Source organism: Dipteris shenzhenensis, chromosome 4, assembly GCF_047967505.1.
Source record: "Dipteris shenzhenensis isolate YYH24624 ecotype China chromosome 4, Dip_SZ_1.0, whole genome shotgun sequence".
Classification (NCBI taxonomy): domain Eukaryota; kingdom Viridiplantae; phylum Streptophyta; class Polypodiopsida; order Gleicheniales; family Dipteridaceae; genus Dipteris; species Dipteris shenzhenensis.
In genome coordinates, this window is record NC_141599.1 from 8,935,318 (window position 1) to 8,956,226 (window position 20,909).

General features: G+C 47.1%; 1 protein-coding gene across 2 annotated transcripts in view; it reads left to right on the forward strand.

The window, feature by feature from the left end:
* The window catches only part of LOC147902423 (NADP-dependent malic enzyme-like), a 72,718-nt gene that overhangs the window by 22,799 nt on the left and 29,010 nt on the right, over window positions 1–20,909 (forward strand). For both annotated transcript variants that reach the window (XM_087373470.1, XM_087373471.1), the window contains exons 12-16: window positions 4,916–4,963; window positions 5,119–5,172; window positions 5,472–5,570; window positions 20,191–20,280; window positions 20,435–20,512. In XM_087373470.1, coding sequence (XP_087229596.1) covers window positions 4,916–4,963; window positions 5,119–5,172; window positions 5,472–5,570; window positions 20,191–20,280; window positions 20,435–20,512 — 369 coding nt within the window. The remainder of the gene's footprint in view (window positions 1–4,915; window positions 4,964–5,118; window positions 5,173–5,471; window positions 5,571–20,190; window positions 20,281–20,434; window positions 20,513–20,909) is intronic.

Below are 20,909 nucleotides of genomic sequence, written 5' to 3' on the forward strand. Positions count from 1 at the left end.
GAGATGGTGGAGGCTCTTGTTTAAGTCCTCAATTTCAAGACAGCGCCTTAGTATTTTGTAGGTGTTTACCTAGGTTGAGTTGCCTGTGTACTAACTCACAAATGCTTGGCAAGACCATGGTGATGCCTCTTCCTTGTGACATTTTATGCCTAATAGTGCTCGTGGCTACACCACCAAGATTGAATGATCAACTTATCAAAGTGATAGAAATAGTCGTACACAACATAAGGTAGAAGGCACTCTAGGTACGGAGTTGCAACAACAAAAGAAGGGTGAACCTCACTGTTCCAACTAGTTGCGTGCATCATATTATGAATATGCTTATTACTTTGTAAATTGAGAAAGTATATCCAACCAACCCAATGAGTTGTTGTAGTCCCTAGTACTCCTGCGGGCACAATTGAAGTATGTATACTTCGGGATTCATCTCTCAAACATGACTCACCTTGTTGCGAGCTATAGCAATGAGACTTCAGGCAGTGAGCTCATTCTACTCCTTCCTCTTGAATGAGTAACCCTACAAGATCATAGGAGATACAATGCTAGGAGGAAAATTTTAATGCGATTGATCAGGATATGCACAATGCTCTACCTTTGCACAAGCAGACCCTCGGCGCAAAAACCGAGCAAAGCCTTGCATGACTGCCATGACAATATGTTACCCTCTCCACATCAAAAAGACAACGCCACGCAATTTGCTATATAATAAAGACTTCCATCTTGCGCTAAGAAGAACATAGGGACATGTCGTGTGACAACAAGGGCATAAGGGAAATAGAAAATGTTACAGAAAAAGTTGAGAAACATCATGAACAGCATCATAGTTATTAGTGCGCAGTGGAATTTGTACTCCAAAACGTTTCTAAGCTCTTCAGCTCACTAACAATCTCTATCACCGGCTAGCGTCAGAGAGGAAATAAGTAGTCCTCTTTCAGAGAAGGCAATGTGATGTAGAGTGGCTGCCCTTTAGAGAGAGGAGGAGGGGCACCCTTCAATCCATGGATTCATGATAGGCTTATAGTAGCATGCCGGAAGAAATAACATCTCCTTGATCAGAAATTGGAATATCGTAACCATGCTCAAGAGGCCAAGATAGGAGGAAGATGCAACAAGCATTTCTTCTCCATCGTCCAAAGACATGGCAACGAGGGCATTGGTTAACTTCAGGATTCCCACGGTGCTCTTCAAATTTGATCACTTCGTAGTTAGCCAGATTGCTACATATATTTACTCTGTCTTGCTGCCTATGACATCTTGGCCAAGATAGTAAGCCTCATACTTCAGTGATCCTACCCGACCTCATACATGACACTCAGTATGGCTTCGTACAAGATAGGAGCATATTGATAATATATTTTTTATTTTGGCGAGCAATTGAATGGGCTAAGGAAATCCATTAGCCCTTGGCCATTCTTTTGCTTGACTTTGAGAAAGCACGTGTCAAGGTGGGATGGAGGTTCTTGGAGGAAATCCTAGACCGCATGGGTTTGTGTGACAATGGCCTCTAAGAGTTTCGTCCCTTTATCATTCAACGCATAGGTTCTCACTAAGAATGGCAGAGGAGGTAGGTTTCAGCTCTATAGATCAGTTCGCTAAGGCTGCCTGCTCGCCTTCTTTCTATATCTTTCGTGGCTAAGGGTATGAGTCAATTTTTCTCTTCTTGCAAACATAGATTATTGATCTTCACGTTCCTATCTGGAATCAGTGTAACCAAAAAACGCATTTTGCCCAGGCAAAATGCGTAGAAACGTTTCTAGGCGAAACGTCTTGCCGAAACGGGCGAAACGCTAGTGCATTGGGCGAAACGCCCTGGTGCCAGAGTGTTACTGTTTTTGACTCTTTTGAGTGTGCTCAGTGTGTATGTGCGTATCTAAGAGCTCTTTTCACACACACACAGAGAATCTTGAGATAATTATTTATGTTTGATACATAATTAATATAAAATACAAAATTTTAACCCGTTTCTAGATGAAACGCCTGGCAAAACCCATAAACGTTTCGAGGTTTCTAGAAATGTTTCTTGTGACACTGTCTGGAATGACAAAGAACTCCTAGACAACGAGCTTATGGGTGACAAAGTTGTATTTCTAGAGGCCTTGCTTAGAAACCTTCATTGTTTTAGAGCCGTCTTGGAGGATTTTTGTCTCGCACAGTAGGAGCGTTTATCAATGGGCATAAATCTGCTGGATTTTGGGTTAGTGATGCAAATACACTCGGATGGGAGTTGAGCTTGGCTTCAGATAAAGAGAGAGGGGTAGTGTTGTCCGGTACCTGGGTTGTCAAGTAAGCATGGACATCACCCCCATCCAACGGTTTGCTTCACAACTTGGAAAACATCAAGAGGTAGCTGTTGTATTGAAGCTCCACAACCTTGGATTTAGCCTCGAGAGCACTTGTGGTGAATCAGGTACTTTTAGTGTATGCTTGTTACATCGCTTTATGCAGGTGCTTCTCATGTTCTTGCATTGACCAGCTTAGGAGATTGGTTTACAACTTCTTCTGGTCCGGATTAGATGGCACACATGACATAAGGCTGGAGTGACCTGGAGCACTCGCATCTTGCCCTAACATCAGGGTGGCCTTAATATCGTTGATCTTGACATTCAATGCAAAGCCTTGTTAGGTAAGTTGTTGTTAGAGGACTCCTTCCATGCAATGAGCCTTGGAAGGATTTCTTTACATAGCAAATTCGTATGTGTCCTTCCTGTAGAGGAAGTGATTGGAGATCGAGCACTAGATGGATCTTCACATATGCACACATTACAGTTTCCATTATTCCTTCTCTTGTGGGGGCGGTTATGAAAGCGTGGAATCAGATTTATTAGCCCTCAATCGCATCCCTTCTTAGACTGAGGGTGAGAGGGGGCAGACAACCCATCATGTGAAACAAAATTTTTGTTCCTTAACTTCAGACGTTCACTAGGCTTTTTAGGATACATGCAGTGGGTTAGATGGGAGACAGGGAACCTCCTTCATTGTGGGAGCATGGAGAGTCTTTAGGTAGTTTCCCTTGCCAAAGCATGACGCTATCACTCCAAGATTCACAAGGTACTTTGCAGATGAACCATACAAATTGACACAGCCATACCAGTGATAACATGAGTCCAAAAATGATCGCTAAATTCATGAGGGCTGACCTGTATCAATTGAATTCCCGGGTCTAGTTCTAGTAAGGATATTGGATGTGGGTTAGTGCTCCAGGATGATGCTCCATTTGGTTTTCCTCAGTGCATATAGGTGATAGGAACGGAGGAAGATTTGTTTTGAGAGAGACATCCTGGTCCTGTTGTTGTACTATGTCCTGCTGAGTCCTACCTTGAGCCCTCTGAATCACTGAAATCAAAGGTCGACGAATAACACCTCGAAGACAAGCAATGAACTTGAACCTATGGCCTAGGATTTTGATATCCAAGCCCTAGTTTTGATAATCTGGACGGATTTCCAACTGGTCCACCATCGAGCTCCCAAGATGATGTCTGTTGCTTGCGTAGGTGCGACCCCGAGTGGTCGACAGTCTACGCACCCTAAGATCTATAGAGTAGCTGAAGCTACCCGTATGTCTCTCTCTATCTATTGCCTTAGAAATGCACCGTTCAAGGCCATTAGTTCTATTGACATAGGAGGCAATTGAGCCTATTCAACTGCTTTGGTGGAAATGATGTCCTCTGAATTGCCTAAATCTACCAAGATAATCTACCATGTCCATAAAACTGAAACATGTTGGGATTCCCTTCAAATTGACATAGCCATAGCAATGGACTCCTTCCTCAGTGACTGCTGATACTGCTCGTGACAGGGCTGAAGGATCCCTAGAATGTGTCTAAAAGCCTCTCCAATGGTGTGTAGATGCTATTCTTTGGGGAGGCTATGAAATCGGTCATTGAGTGTGGTGTAGTTATCGTCCTTGACTACGAAGCTGGAAATCCATTGAGCGTGACGGTTTGCACAAGCATGGTGTACAAGATTTTACTCATTTCCCAATTTTCATAGATGTGCTTTCTTGCATTTATTTTGGAAGTTGTAATTTGCTTTCAAACTGGCCATTATTCTCCTTTCCATGCATGCATTCCACTTGCAGAGCTCCTCAAATTTGAGCACGAGGTATTGGTATGAGGTCACTGCTTCCAAAGGCTTCCCTTCAAGTGTAAAGGATATTTATTTATTTCGGGTTCCTATTACCATCACTTTGGTTTTGGCATTGTTGACCGTCAGATAGGGGTACTGTGCATGCCCCTGTTGTCTTTTGCAAAAGAGTACTACGTTGTCTACATGAATTAGCAATATAGGGCATAACGTATGACTTGAACTCCATCTCTGATATATGTTCTCATTCAATTCTAGTTTGTCATTGAAAAGCCCAAAGAGAGTTGGTGAGAGGGGGGCATCCTTACTTGACCCCTATCTCATTCTTTGTAACCTTTGAGTATTATCCATTGTTATTGGCTTGCGCTAGCTCGGCCAGAACCCTCTTGTATAGTTGAAATGTTGCCTGTGTGAGTGCTTTAGGGACTTGTAGCTCTTCTATCTCTCCGATAGCTTTTCATGGGAATTGCGTCAAAAGCTTTCTTGAAGTGTACAAAAGCATCCCCCTTTTATTGTGGTGATACCTGTTTTAAGCCACAGTAGAAACTTAGATTCTTCTTTCCTTCCCAAATTTCTTAGCTAAAAGTAGATCATTTCTTTAAGGAAGAATTTGAACATGAAGTATTATACTGGAGAAGTCACCATATGTAAAGTTCCAAGAAAACTCAAGGGAAACTATTTACGGCACAAAATCCACCCTTATCTGAAAACTGTAGAGTTTCTTAACATTCTAATTATCATGGATTGTTATTTATACTAGAGTCGAGAATAAAATCAAAGATCCAGAAAATTCAATAACCTGAATGTTTCTGTTTTTGTTTCTGCTGTGCAGGCTGGCACTGGCATTGCTGAAATGATTGCTCTAGAAATAACTAAGCAGGTATAGATTGTGATTTTTGACAGCTAGATTGGTGCTTATCTCTCACCATTAAAATGTTTGAGATGTATGCACTGTAACTTCCCTCTCGACCAAACCAAGGTACTAATGTAAGAGAGAGTGATAAATGCTTACAATTTTGATGAATATGTGAACAGGCCAATGTCTCATTGGAGGAGGCAAGAAAGAAGATCTGGCTGGTGGATTCTAAGGTCTCTCTCACTCCCTCTCTCCCTTTTAGATTCTCTTGCCAACAAGTCCCTGCCCCCCCTCTGTCCCCAAAAGCCATCTTTTTGTGTACTGACATGGAAACTCCTGAGGAAGATTGTGTATATCTTGATATGTATCTCCTTTTCATTCATGTTATCTTGAGAATGTAGAAATGCTGGCATGTATTGTCTCCCATGAGTCTATATCGATACTTCATGCACTTTAAATTGACATCTAACCATTTTAAGTAATGTGCATGTTCATGTGAATTTCTTTGAAGAAATGCTTGTTTCTTTTGCAGGGTCTTATTGTGAAATCTAGGTTGCAATCACTGCAGCATTTCAAGAAAAATTTTGCACATGAGCAAGAAGCCTGCCGTGACTTACTGACTGCTGTGAAGGTTATCCACATCTTTTCTTCTTTCCTTTCTGCTTTTGGGGAGATGTGTGGGAGGTGGGATGGAGCAGGAGGGGGTTCACAATAGCTTAGTGGAGGTATTTGAGATTTTTCCATGTTAGGTTACACTTCATTTGTGGATATGTTTTGTCCTTGTTACTTTTGAATTGGGTAGGGAGAAGCACTTAGGCTTGCTTCCCTTGGTTCTTTGATTAGGATATGCACCTTTTTTGTCTGAACACTTATTTTGGTCTCTCTCTCTCTCTCTCACCCACACACACACACACACACACTTTTTAAAAAAAAAAAAAAAAAAAGTGAAAACTTTGAAGGCTTTATATTACAAGCTAGCTATCCCAGAAAAACTGGTAAGCCAAAAGATTACATCAAGATAAAATCTCCGTATAGGACAAATATACATCATGATCTATGTAGTGAGTTTGCAAACAATCGAAGAGCGATTGCTGCAAAGAACGACGGAAGAAAACAAAAGTTGAAAGAATTGGATCACCAAAGACTCAGTAATTTCTATCTTTCTAGAGAGTCCAGAGTGCCCAGTATCGAACCCAAACAAAAAAGAAATCAAGGATCATCGGCCCAAAATTCTAAAGAGGCAAGAAGAAAATTCCCCCGAGAACATTGTTGGAGGAGCTCCCGTCTGCTGCTGCCTGCCACTGCCCATCGCCATCGCCCGGCCCTTGGCAGCGCCCTGCCCCCTTGGCCGTGGCCTGCTCCCTTGGCAGCGCCCTGCTGCCTTGGCCGCGCAGGTTCCCTTGGCAGCGCACTGCTCAGGTCTTCCCCCTTCAGCCCTCTCGCATCGCGCCCCCTTCAGCCCGCTTGGTCGCGCCTCCCCTTCAGCCCGTCTGGCTGCTGCAGGCCGTGCCTTGCTGGTCGAGCCCCCCCTTCAGCCTGCTCGGTCGTGCCCCCCCCTTCAGCCCCGACTGGCTGCTGCTGGTTGCGCCTTGCTGGTCGAGCTCCCCTTGCCCTTCAGATCGCCCCTTCAGGCTGCCATCTAGGACGCCCTTCAGGCCACCAGTAGCTGTTGTCTGCCCCTCCCTTGCGCTTCAGGCTGGGCTGCTTCAGGGCCCTCTCCGGGGCTGTTCTGCTCGTGGTCCGGGGAGCTGAGTTCCTGGGCTGCATCTAGGCATTGGCGGAGCTTTCTGCTTCAGCATTGAGCGGCCTATTTTCATTCCACGCAGGCTGAAGTTTGGGGCTTTCTTTAACCAGGGGTTTTTGGGGATTCTAGAGGTTGGTTGCGAGTTCTTGGTGGGTATTTTCAGCAGAGGTAGCTCCTCCCCTCAGGACAGTGCAAGCTGAGACAATGGAGGACACTAATGCCACTCCCGTCGCCGAACCTGAGGAGATTGAAGTCACTGTTTCTTTTCCTCCTGACATTGTGCAGATGATTGAGGTAGCAGAGGAGGGTTTTTGTTTGACGCACATCATTGGCTTTCTACCCGGTAGAGGCCAACAGTTACGTGATTGGGTGTACACCAGCATGGCCTCATTGGGTGTCTCAATTACGGTTTTCCGATTGCTTGACAGAGGGTACTTTTCTTTTGGCCTTCAGTCTGTAGAGCAGGCTTAAAGAGTACTTATGAGCTCACCGATTCAGAGTCATCCATTTGTGGCCTTGGCAGAAGCACTTCAGTACTACTTCCCCGGGACCGCGTCAGGTCTCTTTTTGGATGCTTTTCCCTGGACTTCCTGATGAGGTCAGCTCTTGTCGCAGATCTATGGAGCATATGGCTAGTGTGGTAGGTACAATCATCCCATTAGGTGCTAGACTTTCCTATGCTCAGTCACTTGCTGGTACAGGTGTTACGAGGGTTAGAATCATTTCAGAGTTCCCCCCTCCTTGACCTTTGCCTACTTTGATTTCGTACTCCACGGGAGATGGGGTCCAGATGCAGCAAAGGGTTTTGTATGAAGGGCTTCCTGATCAGTGTCTTTTCTGTCGGAAGAGAGGTCACTTTATTAGGGATTGCCCCAGTCGTCGGCCTCGATCAGAGACTCCGGATCCTTCTCACCCCTTCGAGTGACCCAGAGCCTATAGTTCAGCCTCTAGGGGTCTCTGAGCCTGCTTCGACTTATTCTCAGCAGAACGAGAGCAGACTCCTCTGGGGGAGCCTCCAGTGGACTCAGAGGACCTGGAGGTGCCTCCAGTGGAACAGCTTTCACAGAGAGCTCGGAGGAGACGGAGACAGAGGGAGAGCCAGCAGTACGAGCAGCCCCAGGAACAAGCTCACAGATGGCAGAGAGTTGAGACACATGTGCAGGAGACCCCGAAAAGGGGAGATGCAGAGGACCATCCGCAGGCAGGTCTTGACACTGTGCAAGAGATGGTAGCTCAGGGAGTCGAGACACATGTGCAGGAGACCCCGGAAAGGGGAGATGCAGAGGACCATCCGCAGGCAGGTCTTGACACTGTGTAGTAGACGGTATCTCAGGGAGTCGAGACACATGTGCAGGAGACCCCGGAAAGGGGAGATGCGGAGGACCATCCACAGGCAGGTCTTCACACTGTGTAGGAGACAGTAGCTCAGGATTTGATGATTTTAGACACTACTACCCCGGAGGCTTAGATATTGGCCACGGAGGAGACTGCTCAGGCTACAGTTACGGTGCTTGATGCCTCTCCCCAGCAGTCCATTGAGAAAGTGGTATTTTACGACACAGGTGAGAGTCAGAGCCCGTCCTGGGATCTCATGCGCCTGTACGAGGTTCCCTCGAGACCCCTTTCACAGCCCCGTTGCACAGTACCTTCCTTTGTTGCTATGCGGAGCGTCCTTTTAGACACCCCTCCCACTACAGTTGTCCTCGTAGCTTTTCACTCCTGGTTTACAAGATTATCAGTCACCCACGCGGACAGGCACCTCGTCGCAGATTCTTTCTCTCCCCCTCACCTATTCCAGGAGCAGAGTCAGGACGGCTCAGCCCTTTTCAGCTCTTCTGACTCCTAGACCTGACCCCAGGATGTTTGACAGAGATCTGCCTGTTGAGTTTTGGACCTTTTTGGCTCAAGGGGTTATCACAGACTCCCTCACTCGATTGGAACTTCTACCGGTGTTTTGCCGACGGTCAGAGGAGGTAGAGGAGTACTTGGGATCTGATACTCTCTCTAGAGAGGGGCACGTTCTTCGTTTCTCCGCAGGTAGCTTTCGATCTCGGGGGAGCGAAAGCTGGTTAGCTGAGTTACTTGACAGCGAGATTGCTAGACAGCTCATGAGCATGACTCAGTTTTCATTGGTTCACCGTATTGTCGGCTCGCAGATTCATTCTTGCCCTAGGACTCTTCGACCTGGCTTCGGTGGCAAGGCCTTTCTGTTTCTGTTCTTTGAGATTCAGGGAGACTTGATTTGCCCAGGAGTGCTGGTTGGTTTGAACTTTAGCTCCTCAGTTCGCGCCAGAGTACTATTCCCTTGGATGGAGCCATTTTACATGAGTTGGGGCAGATTTGGAGTTTGATCAGAGACCGACTTTGGATTGCGCCATCAGAGAGAGAGTTTTGTGCCGTTGCCATTGGCACCCGCTCACTTCCATCCGATGTCTAGGTTGTCCATCATTTCTTGGAATGTGAGAGGACTGAACGGCCGCAGGTTTACCTCAGACGCAGATGGTCGTAGATTGGGAGTTCCTAGATTGCAGTTGCTTAGGGACTCCCTTCGGTTTATTTCCTCAGGGTCCCCTCCAGACATTGTGCTTATCCAGGAGCATAAGCTCTCCCAAGACAAGATTGACAGATGCAGATCCTTACTCAGAGGACAGAGCCGGACATATTGGAGCCCAGCGGATGGCACGAGGGGAGGAGTTTGCATTTCAGTATCAGCTAGGTGGGCCGCAGAGATCACCCAAGAGGGTACACTAGTGGAGAGCAGAGCATGCTATGTTATTCTTCAGATTGAGAGCACAACAGTTGGTGTTCTCAATGTGTATGCTCCCACGGATCCAGCCCACAGATGTGCTTTTTGGAGACAGCTCAGAGAGTCCCTTCCTCAGGCAGACACCTGGATTGTTGGAGGAGATTTCAACATGGTTGAATTCTCTGAAGACAAGTCGAGTCAGACAGAGGGTGGCCTTTCTGATAGGGAGAGAGTGGAGTGGGATAGTTTTGTTTTGCATGCTGGACTTCATGATGCAGCCCGATTGGACGACTTTCGTCACTTGGCTGATAGTCTTCAGTTCTCTTGGTCCGGGGTTTTCCATGGCCCTCTTTCTTTGGTCAGACTTGACAGGTTTTATATTGGCCAATGGGGCTAGGCCAGAGGAGGGTAGATTGGATCTGCCCGGGTTATGTTCTATCTGACCATGCTCCAGTCCTATTACAGATTCTTCCTACCTCTCGATTGGAGAGCACAGGCTCTGTGAGAGTTCCGGACTTTGTTTCTCAGGACACAGAGTTCGTGGAACGGTTGAGAGAGGCTTGGTTGTAAGAGGACACTCCTGTGGATCAAGGCTGGTTGATGTGGGTAGAGGGGGCTTTGGCTAGAGTCAGCATGGCCTACCAGTTGAGGGCAAAAGAGGAGAAGGAAAAGCTCAGAATCAGAGATCGGAACGCAAGAGCGGAGGTATCCAGACTTCAGAGATTGATTCAGAGTTTTCCTCATTCTCTTTTCATCAAAGGGCAGCTTTCGTCGGAGGCTCAGGAGAGACTAGAGGAGATTCAAGGCAGGAGGGCCCAGTTTAGGTTTTACTCCCAACAGACTTTCTGGATTCAGAAGGGGGATAGATGCTCTAGAGAGTTCTTCAGGGCAGTGGGTCAGAGATACTCTTCGGATAGTATTCGTAGACTTGTGGATGAGGCCGGGTCTCTTCAGACGGACCCTCATCATCTTGTTGAGATCACTTCTGATTACTATTCCACTCTTTACACCGCCGATCCAGTCACCGAGGAGATGATCAGAGCCAGAGAGGAGATTTGGAGCCATGTCCCCCTGATGGTCTCAGACAGGATGGGTCATGTTTTGGATAGCCCACTATCACTCCTGGAGATCACGGATGTGCTACATGAGCTGCCCAGAGACAGATGCCCGGGGGAGGACGGTTTGTCGCCACTTCTTTTTAGAGCTCTTTGGGATACGATTGGGCCTCATCTACTCTCTGCCTTTCAGAGGCTCTCGATACAGGATCTTTGGGTGAGACATTATGGACAGGTATGATTTGTCTCATCCCAAAAGGGGGAGACAAGACAATCCTTCGTAATTGGAGACCCATTACACTTCTAGGGACAGCCTACAAGATCCTAGCGAAGACCTTGGCTGTTCGCCTAAAGCCTATGCTGCCAGATATCATCAAAGCTACTCAGAGAGGATTTGTCCAAGATCGGAGTATCTTGGATAACATCTTCACTTTTTGGGAGGCCACTCACTGGGCGAAGGAGAGTCAGCAGGAGATTGCAGTTCTTCTTCTCGAGTTTTAGAATGCTTATGATAGGGTGGACTGGGGTTTCTTGGAGGGCACTATGAGGAGGCTAGGCTTCAGTGATAGATGGATTTCTTGGGTCTCCTCACTTTACTCCCACTCTTCTAGCAGGATGGTGGTCTGTGGAGGTAGAGGACCAGCTTTTCAGCTATCCAGATCGGTATGACAGGGATCCCCGCTTGCACCTTACCTTTTTCTTTTCGTAGCGGAGGCTATGGGATACTTTATGCAGGCTACGAGTCATGGCACTTTGGGCCTCCATCTACCTATCCGGCAAGAGCAGGAGCTTCTGGACACTGAGTTTGCTGACGACACGGCACTGACAGTCAGAGGAGATGCATATAGTCTTACTACTGCTGCGGATTCAATTAACAAGTTCTGCCTAGCCTTAGGGAGACTTGTCAAACAAATCAAAAGGCATCTGGACTGGAGCTCTGCAGGATACGCTAGCATGGGGAGGAGACAGAGGCTTTGTACGGATTCCCAGAGGCACCTCCATGAGATATCTAGGCTTCCAGGTTGGCATTGAGGTGTCCCCAACGCAACAGTTTGCCCCAGTTCTTGAGAGCATCCGGAGAAAGCTAGCCTACTGGAGTACGGCTAGACTTTCTTTGGCCGGAAGAGCGCTGGTACTCAACCAGGTTCTACTAGCGACTATGTGGTACGTTGCGTCATGTTGGTGCTTTCATGCTGACTCGATCCGTCATGTGAGGAGATTGCTCCGGAACTTTCTGTGGAGTGGTGGCGACGGTTCTGAGGACACTAGGGCCAGGGTTTCATGGGATACTATCACTTTACCCTCCTTGCAGGGAGGACTTGGGGTTCTTGATCCTGAGATGCAGAGCAGAGCCCTTTTAGTCAAACTTCTTGTTAGAGGTTTGACTCCAGGAGATCAGCTGTGGAAGCAGTTCCTACTGCATGGGATTCACCAGTGCACCCCCAGAGCAGCAGGCCAGTGGGCAGGTAGAGTCAGTTGGATCTTCCTGACGGACCAGCATTCTCAGCCTTCCTCACCACGTGTGAAAAGGCTTATTCAGATATGGGATCAGTTTCGACAGCACCTCATCAGAGCAGTTCCCTCCTCCAGAGAGGAAATTGCCCGACAGCCACTTTATCATAATCCCCTGGTTCGGTATCAGGGATCTTTCCCTAGTATAGAACTTAGGACTCCCTTGGCTAGATGGCATGCTCAGGGGGTTGAGACAGTTGGAGATTGGTTCAGGGGAGGTGTGGAGATGTCAAAGGAGGAGATCAGAGATAGACACGGGCCACTTGGACAGATTGCTGCCACCAGATTACTGATCATGAGAGCTATATTCCTCAGGAGTGGAGGGATATGCTTACAGATCCAGTCTATGTTCATCCCATCTCTACTTGGTCAGGTTGTTTTAGTGAGGCTGGGCTATGCATTGGAGTTCGTTTAGGACCGGCACCGTTTACTTATTTTGAGACAGACTCCTCTCACAGATTGTATCCCACTCAGCCTGGATCGACAGGAGCTCCTTTGGCAGAGAGTCAGGGTCATTGGTTGCTTGGGTAAGGAATGGGCCATAGATCCTTCCAGGTTGACCATTGCAGAGGATCCTAGATGGAGACTTTAGATTTTTCAGGGTCGACCTCTTGCGGAGCTCGACTGGGACCCAGGTGAGTGGGCGAGGGCAGGTTACAGGCTTCAGCAGAGAGACTCTCATCACCTACCGTCTGCCTCACAGCATTGGCACGCATAGGGACTTACTGCAGAGCTCTTGCTGAGCTACTGGACTCACTTTTGGGGCATCAGTAGAGCCAGGAAAGTCTCCTACTTTCTTTGGCTCACTATACATAGGGGAATGGCAGTACTAAGTCCTAAGTACAACATAGTCATGTCGATGGTCGACTATATATATCAATCTCAGCATCATCATCAATATCATCATCATCCCCAGCAACAGCAAGATATCAGGATGGATGAGGCCATGGAGGCATGAAGTCGGCAAGAGAGGTGGCGTAGATGATGAGGCGGATGATGGTGGTGAAATAGTGGTGGTAACCATAGAGGTCGAGGATGTGGTGCGCTAGCGGCATGGGCTTTGGGTGGGCCCCTTTCTTTTGGGCTGCGGTGCTGTCCACTGTCAAACCACTCCGGTTGCTGTGTTTGTTGAAGTCCTCCAGACTGAGTGGCTTTTGTGTTTATGCCTTGTCACCGTTCCCCTTCCCCATCTCCACGCGTATGCAGAATCGAAGGGTCTCCCGTCTAGTTTCCTGTCCTCATCCCTATGTATCCTTCATTATGGGGGAAATAGCAGTGGGCAAAGAAGGGATTGCAGGAGGTCGAAGCTGCTTTAAAAAAAAAAAAAAAGTCAGAGCTGAGAGTGGGGGTTTTTTTTTTGGGAAAAAAAAAACAAACGGGGGGGAGGTAGCGAGGGGTTAGCTGAGGGGTAGCAAGGGGGTAGCGGGGGTAGCGGAGGGGGTAGCGGGGGGGTAGAAAGGGGTAGCGGGGGGTAGTGGAGGTAGTAGAGGGGGTTAGCGAGGGGGTAGCGAGGGGGTAGCAGAGGTAGCGGGTGGGGTAGCGGAGGGTGTTAGCGAGGGGGTAGCGGACAAGGTGGCGGGGGGGTAGCAGAGGTAGCGGGAGGGGTAGCGGGAGGGGTAGCAGAGGTAGCGGGAGGAGGTAGCGGGAGGGGTAGCAAAGGTAGCGGGAGGAGGTAGCGAGAAAGAAAGAAAGAAAGAAAGTGTATTATTGTCCACTAAAGGCCAAAATGGGCCCATGGGATAGCTGCAGTGGGAGTCGTATTCATTATGTAAACTATTGTAGCAACTGCTTCAGCCCAATAATAATCTGGTAGATCTTTCTCATTTAGCATGGCCCTAGATACCTCTCCAATATGCCTGTTTTTCCTTTTTGCAAGTCCATTTTGCTGTGTGGTATGACTGCATGAATATTGCTACTTTATGCCATGCTCCTACAGGAACCTTGCAAACTCATTTGAGAGGTACTCTCCCCCTCCATCTGACCTTAGGCATTTTATTTGCAGGCTTGTTTCTTTTTCAACCATAGCTTTAAAAGCTTTGAAGTGCCCAAACACTTCACTTTTCTTTTTCATAAAATACACCCAAACTTTTCTGTTGAATCTGAGAACCAAAATAATACTGAAAATCCTGTCCATCGACTCTGCCTCCTGCTATGAGAGTACAAATCTGAGCAAAGGTGAGGTGAGCGGCTGGTGGGGCGAGATCTCCATGAGTAAGTCTCCTCCGAAAAGCTGCCATCATCCTGGATCGTCTGGAGATGAAGCGACGAGTACGTCCCCTATGTAACAAGATCCTGCGGCGTCTACAAACCATCTCATATGTACATCCACAGGGTGGAGGCATGTGTCCTGTGTGAGCTCTGACCTCCTCGTGCTCCTCCTGGTCTCTGTCCTATGGTATAGCGTGTGCCTGAGCTCTATCAGGCTGGGCTCTATCACGCTCCGGTCTGTGCTGATGGTCTCTGAGGTAGTCTCGTCGAAGCATAGTGGCCTCCCTGACATAAAGAGCTAGGCAATGCTGATCCTCGTAGTCCATCACTCGTGAGAGAGGTCCAAAGCCATCCGTGAAGAGACAGTGGAATCTACCTCTGAGCTCATAATATAGCGGGCATCTGCAAATGAAGTGCTCCTCTGACTCCACCTCTCCCATGGTGCAACAAGGGCAGATCCTGGTCTCTCAGCCTGGTCGCCGTCCATCCTCCATGCGTCGCATCCTACCAGCCTCTATCTCGAGCTGATGCGAAGAGACTCTAAGCTGGCCAAGGGCAATCCTCAGTGAGTGGGACATGTGGATACCTGTATAGCCTGGTGGAATGACAAATCCATCCTCTGAGATCCGAAGGAAGTGGTCATGATATGTGGCCATCTTCGTCAGAAGCTGCGTGGGATAAATCCAAGTGCGATACGTATGAAGCTGCAGCAAGTCTGCTCTCGTGACCTGGCTAAGCTCGTGGCGAGTCAACTCGAGATGAGGGGCATCTATGCTGTATCGGAAGGGAGGCAGTCTATCCATGTCTAGTCCAAGAGATGTGAGCCACCTAGTGAGTCTGAAGTACCAGCAGTATCGGGCCCCAGATCGTGCCAACTCCATAGAAGATGCAAGTGCTAACCATGGCAACCGAGCTCTGCCTGCTGCTGAGTCTCCAAACTCCCTAACCCTATGCAAATACATGACCGACTGAAACACTGCATCCAATGCAAGGGGAGTAGCTCCAAACTCTGCTAGCATGATCTCGTGCGGAACTGTAGCCTTGGCCCTAATGAGCCGAGAGAACATGATGATCTGTAACCTCTCTACTCGTCTCCAATCTGCAGCGCCGAGGTCTCCTGCCCAGAAAGGAGCTGCATACATCGCAGCTGGTCTCACCAATGTATCAAAAAGCAAGGATTTCGTATCGGGATGCTGAAAGTGGGACTGAAAACACTGACGCTCAAGATGAGCCAACGAAGCATACCCTTTACTAATCCTATCTCGTGCTGCATATGTCATGGTGAAAACCGGTCCCCTGAAAACTGCCCCCAAATAAGTGTACTCTCTAACAAGCTCAATGGGCTGTCCGTCATATGTGAAGCAAAACTCATCCGTGCTATAAATACGATCAGAGGTGTTGAAAACCATAACCTTGGTCTTGCCAAGGTTTACGGTCAACCCCCTGTCCTGGCAAAACCTGTGGAGTGCCTCAATATGTGCCTGGAGGCCCTGAGCAGTAGAGGAAATGAGAACCACATCGTCCGCATACACTCGTCCGCATACAGGAGGATAGGAATGGAGGATCCTGAGAGAGTAGAGCCCACACCGCCTGTCATCTGTATAAACATCTCTAGCTCATCAATATATAATCCAAAAAGAGTAGGAGAGAGCGGGCAACCCTGCTTCACCCCAATCGTGCTGCATACCTCCTCTGAGAGCCCCTCATGTGTCCGAACCCGACCAGTGACCCTCTCATACAAAGCCATGATAGCCCAGTGTATCTCTCCACTGAAGCCCATCTGGCGAATCCTCTGAAACAATCTGAATCGCGGAACTGTGTCAAATGCCTTCCTGAAGTCCACGAAGCAACAATAAAGCCGTTGCCTTCGTGACTTCGCCTCCTCTACCAGTGCCCTGAGTGTGAGGATGTGGTCAAGTGTCGAATGATCCCTGCGAAATCCAGCCTGCCCTCTGGCTCTGAGTCCTGTCATCTCGGCATGGTCATTTATACAGCTTTCCAAAACTGATGCATAGATCTTGGCCATAACGTGGCCAATCATGATGGTCCTGTGATTCGACGGCTCCATAGGGTCCCCCGACTTGTGGATAGGTACTATGGTATTGCCTAACCAGGACTGTGGTAGGCCTGTACAAATAGACTCATTGAAGAGACGGGAAAGAACAAAATCTAAGGCATCAATCCCATGGATTACATACTCCGCTGGCAATCCATCATGATCCTTAGCTCTCCCGTTCTTCAATCGGTGGACTGCTGCACGGACACTCTCTGGTGTGAAGAGACTAGATGAAGCTGGCCTAGGGGAATGGGATAAATCGATGGCTGGCTGATCTGGAACATCGTATAGAGCTGAAGTGTATGCAGACCAGACACGTGGATCTGTGAGGGGGCTCTGAGACTTCGAGCGGAGAAATTTTCTCCAGAATTCCTTGGAGTCACAGCTGAAAAGCAAGCTTCTCAGCTCCTCCTCATTCCGGGCTAGAAATTGGCGTTTCTTGCGCCTAACCAACCACTTGTAGTCTCTCTTGGTTTCGGCAAGGAGGGGAGACTTCTCCTTGGTCTCAAGGTGAAGTTTCCTGCGGAGTTCCTTACACTCCTCGTCATACCAACCGTTGCAAGGAACAAGACCAACCGGTGGGGGACTAGACGAATGACATGTGGCAGGGAACGACATGTGAGCGGCAGAAACGAGTGAAGTATGTACAAGTTCCCACCGGTCCTGCGTGGATGGTAGAGCGTCTAATAGATGAGGACGGAGTAGGCGGCTGAGGTTCTGGCTATATACATCATCGAACTGGTGGTCGAAATGAACCTCGTAATAGGGTTGGCGGTCATGATAACGAGGGGGGGGTGGGTCATGGGAGACATTAGTCAAAGTAAAGTGGATGAGTGCATGGTCGGCAGAGGGCATGAAGGGGCTAACAGTAAGGCTATGGATGGAAGGGACTAGAGTCGGGGGACCTATGATGTAGTCGATCACGCTAGTACCACGCCCAGAAGCAGAAGAGAATGTAGGCATGGAAGACTGTGGCCACCTGGACAAGCCGTTATAAATGACCATACTGTGCGAGGTGAGGAGCTCCAGTAACTGACGTCCCTGATCTGTGGGCTGTACTGTGCAGTCTGATGAAGTCCGACAGAGGCTATCATCGTGAAATGCTGGGAGTATGACCGGATCCTCCATGTAGTCATAAGTGAGGGCCTGTCTGTCTGAGGTCCTCGCGTTGAAGTCTCCTAAAAGGATGACTTCTCCGCGATGTGAAAAATTTGCAATGTCCGCTGAGAGATCCTCAAATAGAGAGAGAGAGAGAGAGAGAAAGAAGAAAGAAAGAAAGAAAGTGTATTATTGTCCACTAAAGGCCAAAATGGGCCCATGGGACATCAAGAACTCTGCATACAAGATAGCACAAAATCAACGTGCCACAAAGAAGAGAGAGAGAGAGAGAGAGAGAGAGAGAGAGAGAGAGATGTATTACCGTCTTTGGGAGGCCTCGCACGTGAGAGAGAGAGAGAGAGAGAGAGAGAGAGAGAGAGAGATGTATTACCGTCTTTGGGAGGCCTTGCACGCCTATGAGACAAAGTACAATACTAGGAGTAACTCATACAAGCCGTTATGGGCTGAGGCAAAGGACTTAACTAAGGCCCTCTGAGAGGGAAAGAAACAAAGAAAGATGTATTAACGTCCTCGGGAGTCCGCGTGGGCCTATGGGACAAGGTACAAAGTACACCAAAAAGAAAAATCTCATACAAGCTTCAAGCTGGAGCAAAGGGTGTGCTAGGGCCCTTGCTGTGTACTAAACTAATCTACTAAGCTCAATAGCTCGAACAAAAGTAGATACAAATAGAGAGAGAGAGAGAGAGAGAGAGAGAGAGAGAGAGAGAGAGAGAGAGAGAGAGTTTATTAAAGTCTTCGAAAATCCGATGGGTCTATGAGACTGTGAAAAATCCTGATAGAAGCAAGTTGTGTGGGTGGAGCTACTAAATGAGCATCCACTTCACTGCATAATGCAAATGATAAGTGCTGAGTGCTACATAGTCATGTCAGAATGATGAGCGTCTACACAACACTAACTCTCATCATCAGAGCGTCGAGGGGGATGAGGTAGTGAGGGCATAAAGTCAGAGATAGAGTGCCGGCAGTTGTTCACTGATGGTCTTGTGTCGTCTCCTGGTCGTAGCTCTGGGTTTGATAAGGGCTACAGTGACACCTATCGGTGGAGCCCCAACTTTGAACAGGGAAGGAATATCCCCAAGTCTAATTTATGCATCAACCCTCTGCTTGAGCTGTCGTGTCGTTGGCTCTGTGTCACAATCGTGGCGGGGCCTCGTGGTGTGGGAGGTTGCATAGTCTAGCTGGAAGAAGTGAGTGATCGAGCTTTGCGAAGAGTCTATCAAGGAAGTTTGCTCTTGTCTGCGTGATTGGAGTAGACACTCGCGGTGTCTGACTGCCTCGTGAATGAAGGCAGCTAAGCATCTCTGGTCTCTGGAAAACCATAAATTATTAGAATCTTTAGAAGACCGGTGGATCTATGAGATTGTGAGAAACCTGATACAATAAGCTGAAAGGGTGGAGCTACTAAAACGAGCATCATCACCATGCTAAATGCTAAGTACTACATAGTCATAATATTATCAGTACTAGATATCCGTAACATCAATATCATCATCATCATCGTCGTCGTCGTCGTTGGATCATACCAAATTGTTTTTTAGTATATCCATGTAATTGTTGGTATGATAACGAGAGTAAGGCTTATCTTTGACAACTCAAATTAGAGGCCTTTGAGTGAGGTAGAGATGATACATCAGTATCGTCATTTGATACATTGAAAGAAGCAGGCTTGCCTCCACCAGAATGAGGATTAATAAACATTTTGCTTAGTAATAACTCTAAAGACCTTCGATGGAGGGACGATCCCCTCTCACAAAAACCTAACTCTTGCTCTCCTATGCATGCATGCCATGCACACAATATGATGTCTCCAACAAGCCAGCACTTGATCTCTTTCACGCACTACGTCCTACATCATGCACACTTTTCACAGCCAGTGGTGTCAAACACGAAGCTCTGAAGCTTTTTAAAAAAAACACATGAAGCTTTGAAGCTTCACAATGGCTGAGCAAAAGATCATGAGGGCCTACGTAACATGATCATTGCCTATGAAATAAATGCTTTGGCCTTGATTTTAACAAAGCTTTGTAACGAAGAGGTTTGCACCTGCATCCCTCATCATCATCATCATCATCATTATCATCAGAGGCAATGCCAAGTTTGGGCCAATACTGGAGGCCCAAGAGTGGAAGTCATAAGGGACCTGGTGGCAGGTGGAGATGTGCTCTTGTATGTGTACTTGAAAACCCAAGTGAGGCATTATTCAGTCATATAATAAGACAGATTTCTCCTTTCAATTCTTTGTATGTGAAACAACGTGTCAATCCTCTAGAGCTAGAAAATTAAAGCTCAAACATATACCTCTACTTTCTTTGCTTCAACACATTGTGGCAGCTATGTTCCAGGTTCATCATCAGGCTGGGGTGTCAAGGGAGTCCAAATTTTCTGTATGCAACATCTCTAAATTTACAAGAAAGAGGGCTGACTATTGTACAAGGAGTTCAAACATTCTATATGCAATATCTCTAAAACTACAAGGAAATGGGCATATTATCGTAAATGCAGCCTGCTTGTTCAACTAAAAAAAGAGTCAAACTCCCCTTTGTCTCATTCTGTGGGTCAAAGAGAGGCAAGAAGGCAGTGTAAATTGGAGAGGCAGGTGCATAAAGGAAATCAACCATTGCCTGAAATTAACCACTGGTTGTGAAACATATTTAACAAGTTGGTATTCAGCAGAAGCATTTGGCACTATCCTCTTCTAAGAATATTGTGATTGTACAGAATTATTCATTCTTAATGAAATAAATTCACTCAGAATGATCCTGTATTGTTTAAAGAAGGAATGTGGCTCACGTGATGGTTATGCTCTTTCAGATGTTAAAGCCAACAGTGCTCATCGGCTCATCAGGACAGAGAAGCACATTCACAAAAGATGTTCTTGAAACATTGTCTTCTTATAATGAGGTAAAAGTCAGTTAAACACTTATCCCTTTGGTCTTCCCCTTGTCTTCATAAACCAGGAATTTCTGTCCTTAAGACTAGTATGAAGTGTCTTTGCTTTATGATATTCTGACCATCACATTCAGCGCCATCATGAGATTAGATTTCGCTCTTGCAGAAACCTGTGGTTTTGGCTTTGTCAAACCCTACATCCCATGCTGAATGCACTGCTGAGGAGGCTTACACATGGACAAAGGTTGGTAGTTATCTGATTATTGCAGGCAACATCACATAAAAAGGGCATTCATTTCACCAAGATTTTTCTTTTATTGCTTTTGGAATAAGTTCATAAGAAACACACACACACACACACACAAACACTTTTTTTTGTAAAAGAAATTGTGCAATAAGAAAAACTTTACATGTCCTAGAGGGGTACAGCTACTGCTCAGAACAGAAAGGTCTCCAAGGGGATGAGCATCATGTAGAGACCAAAGCAAAGAAGCTCAAAAGTATGGAAAGACATTCACTAAAGAGTGCTGATATAGTTGAATGATAGAGCATGATACAATGGCTGATGTGCTTTGATCTTTTACTACTCATACCATGACAGGCGTGGGTACGAGGGTTACTTTAGATGATTAAAGTCACCA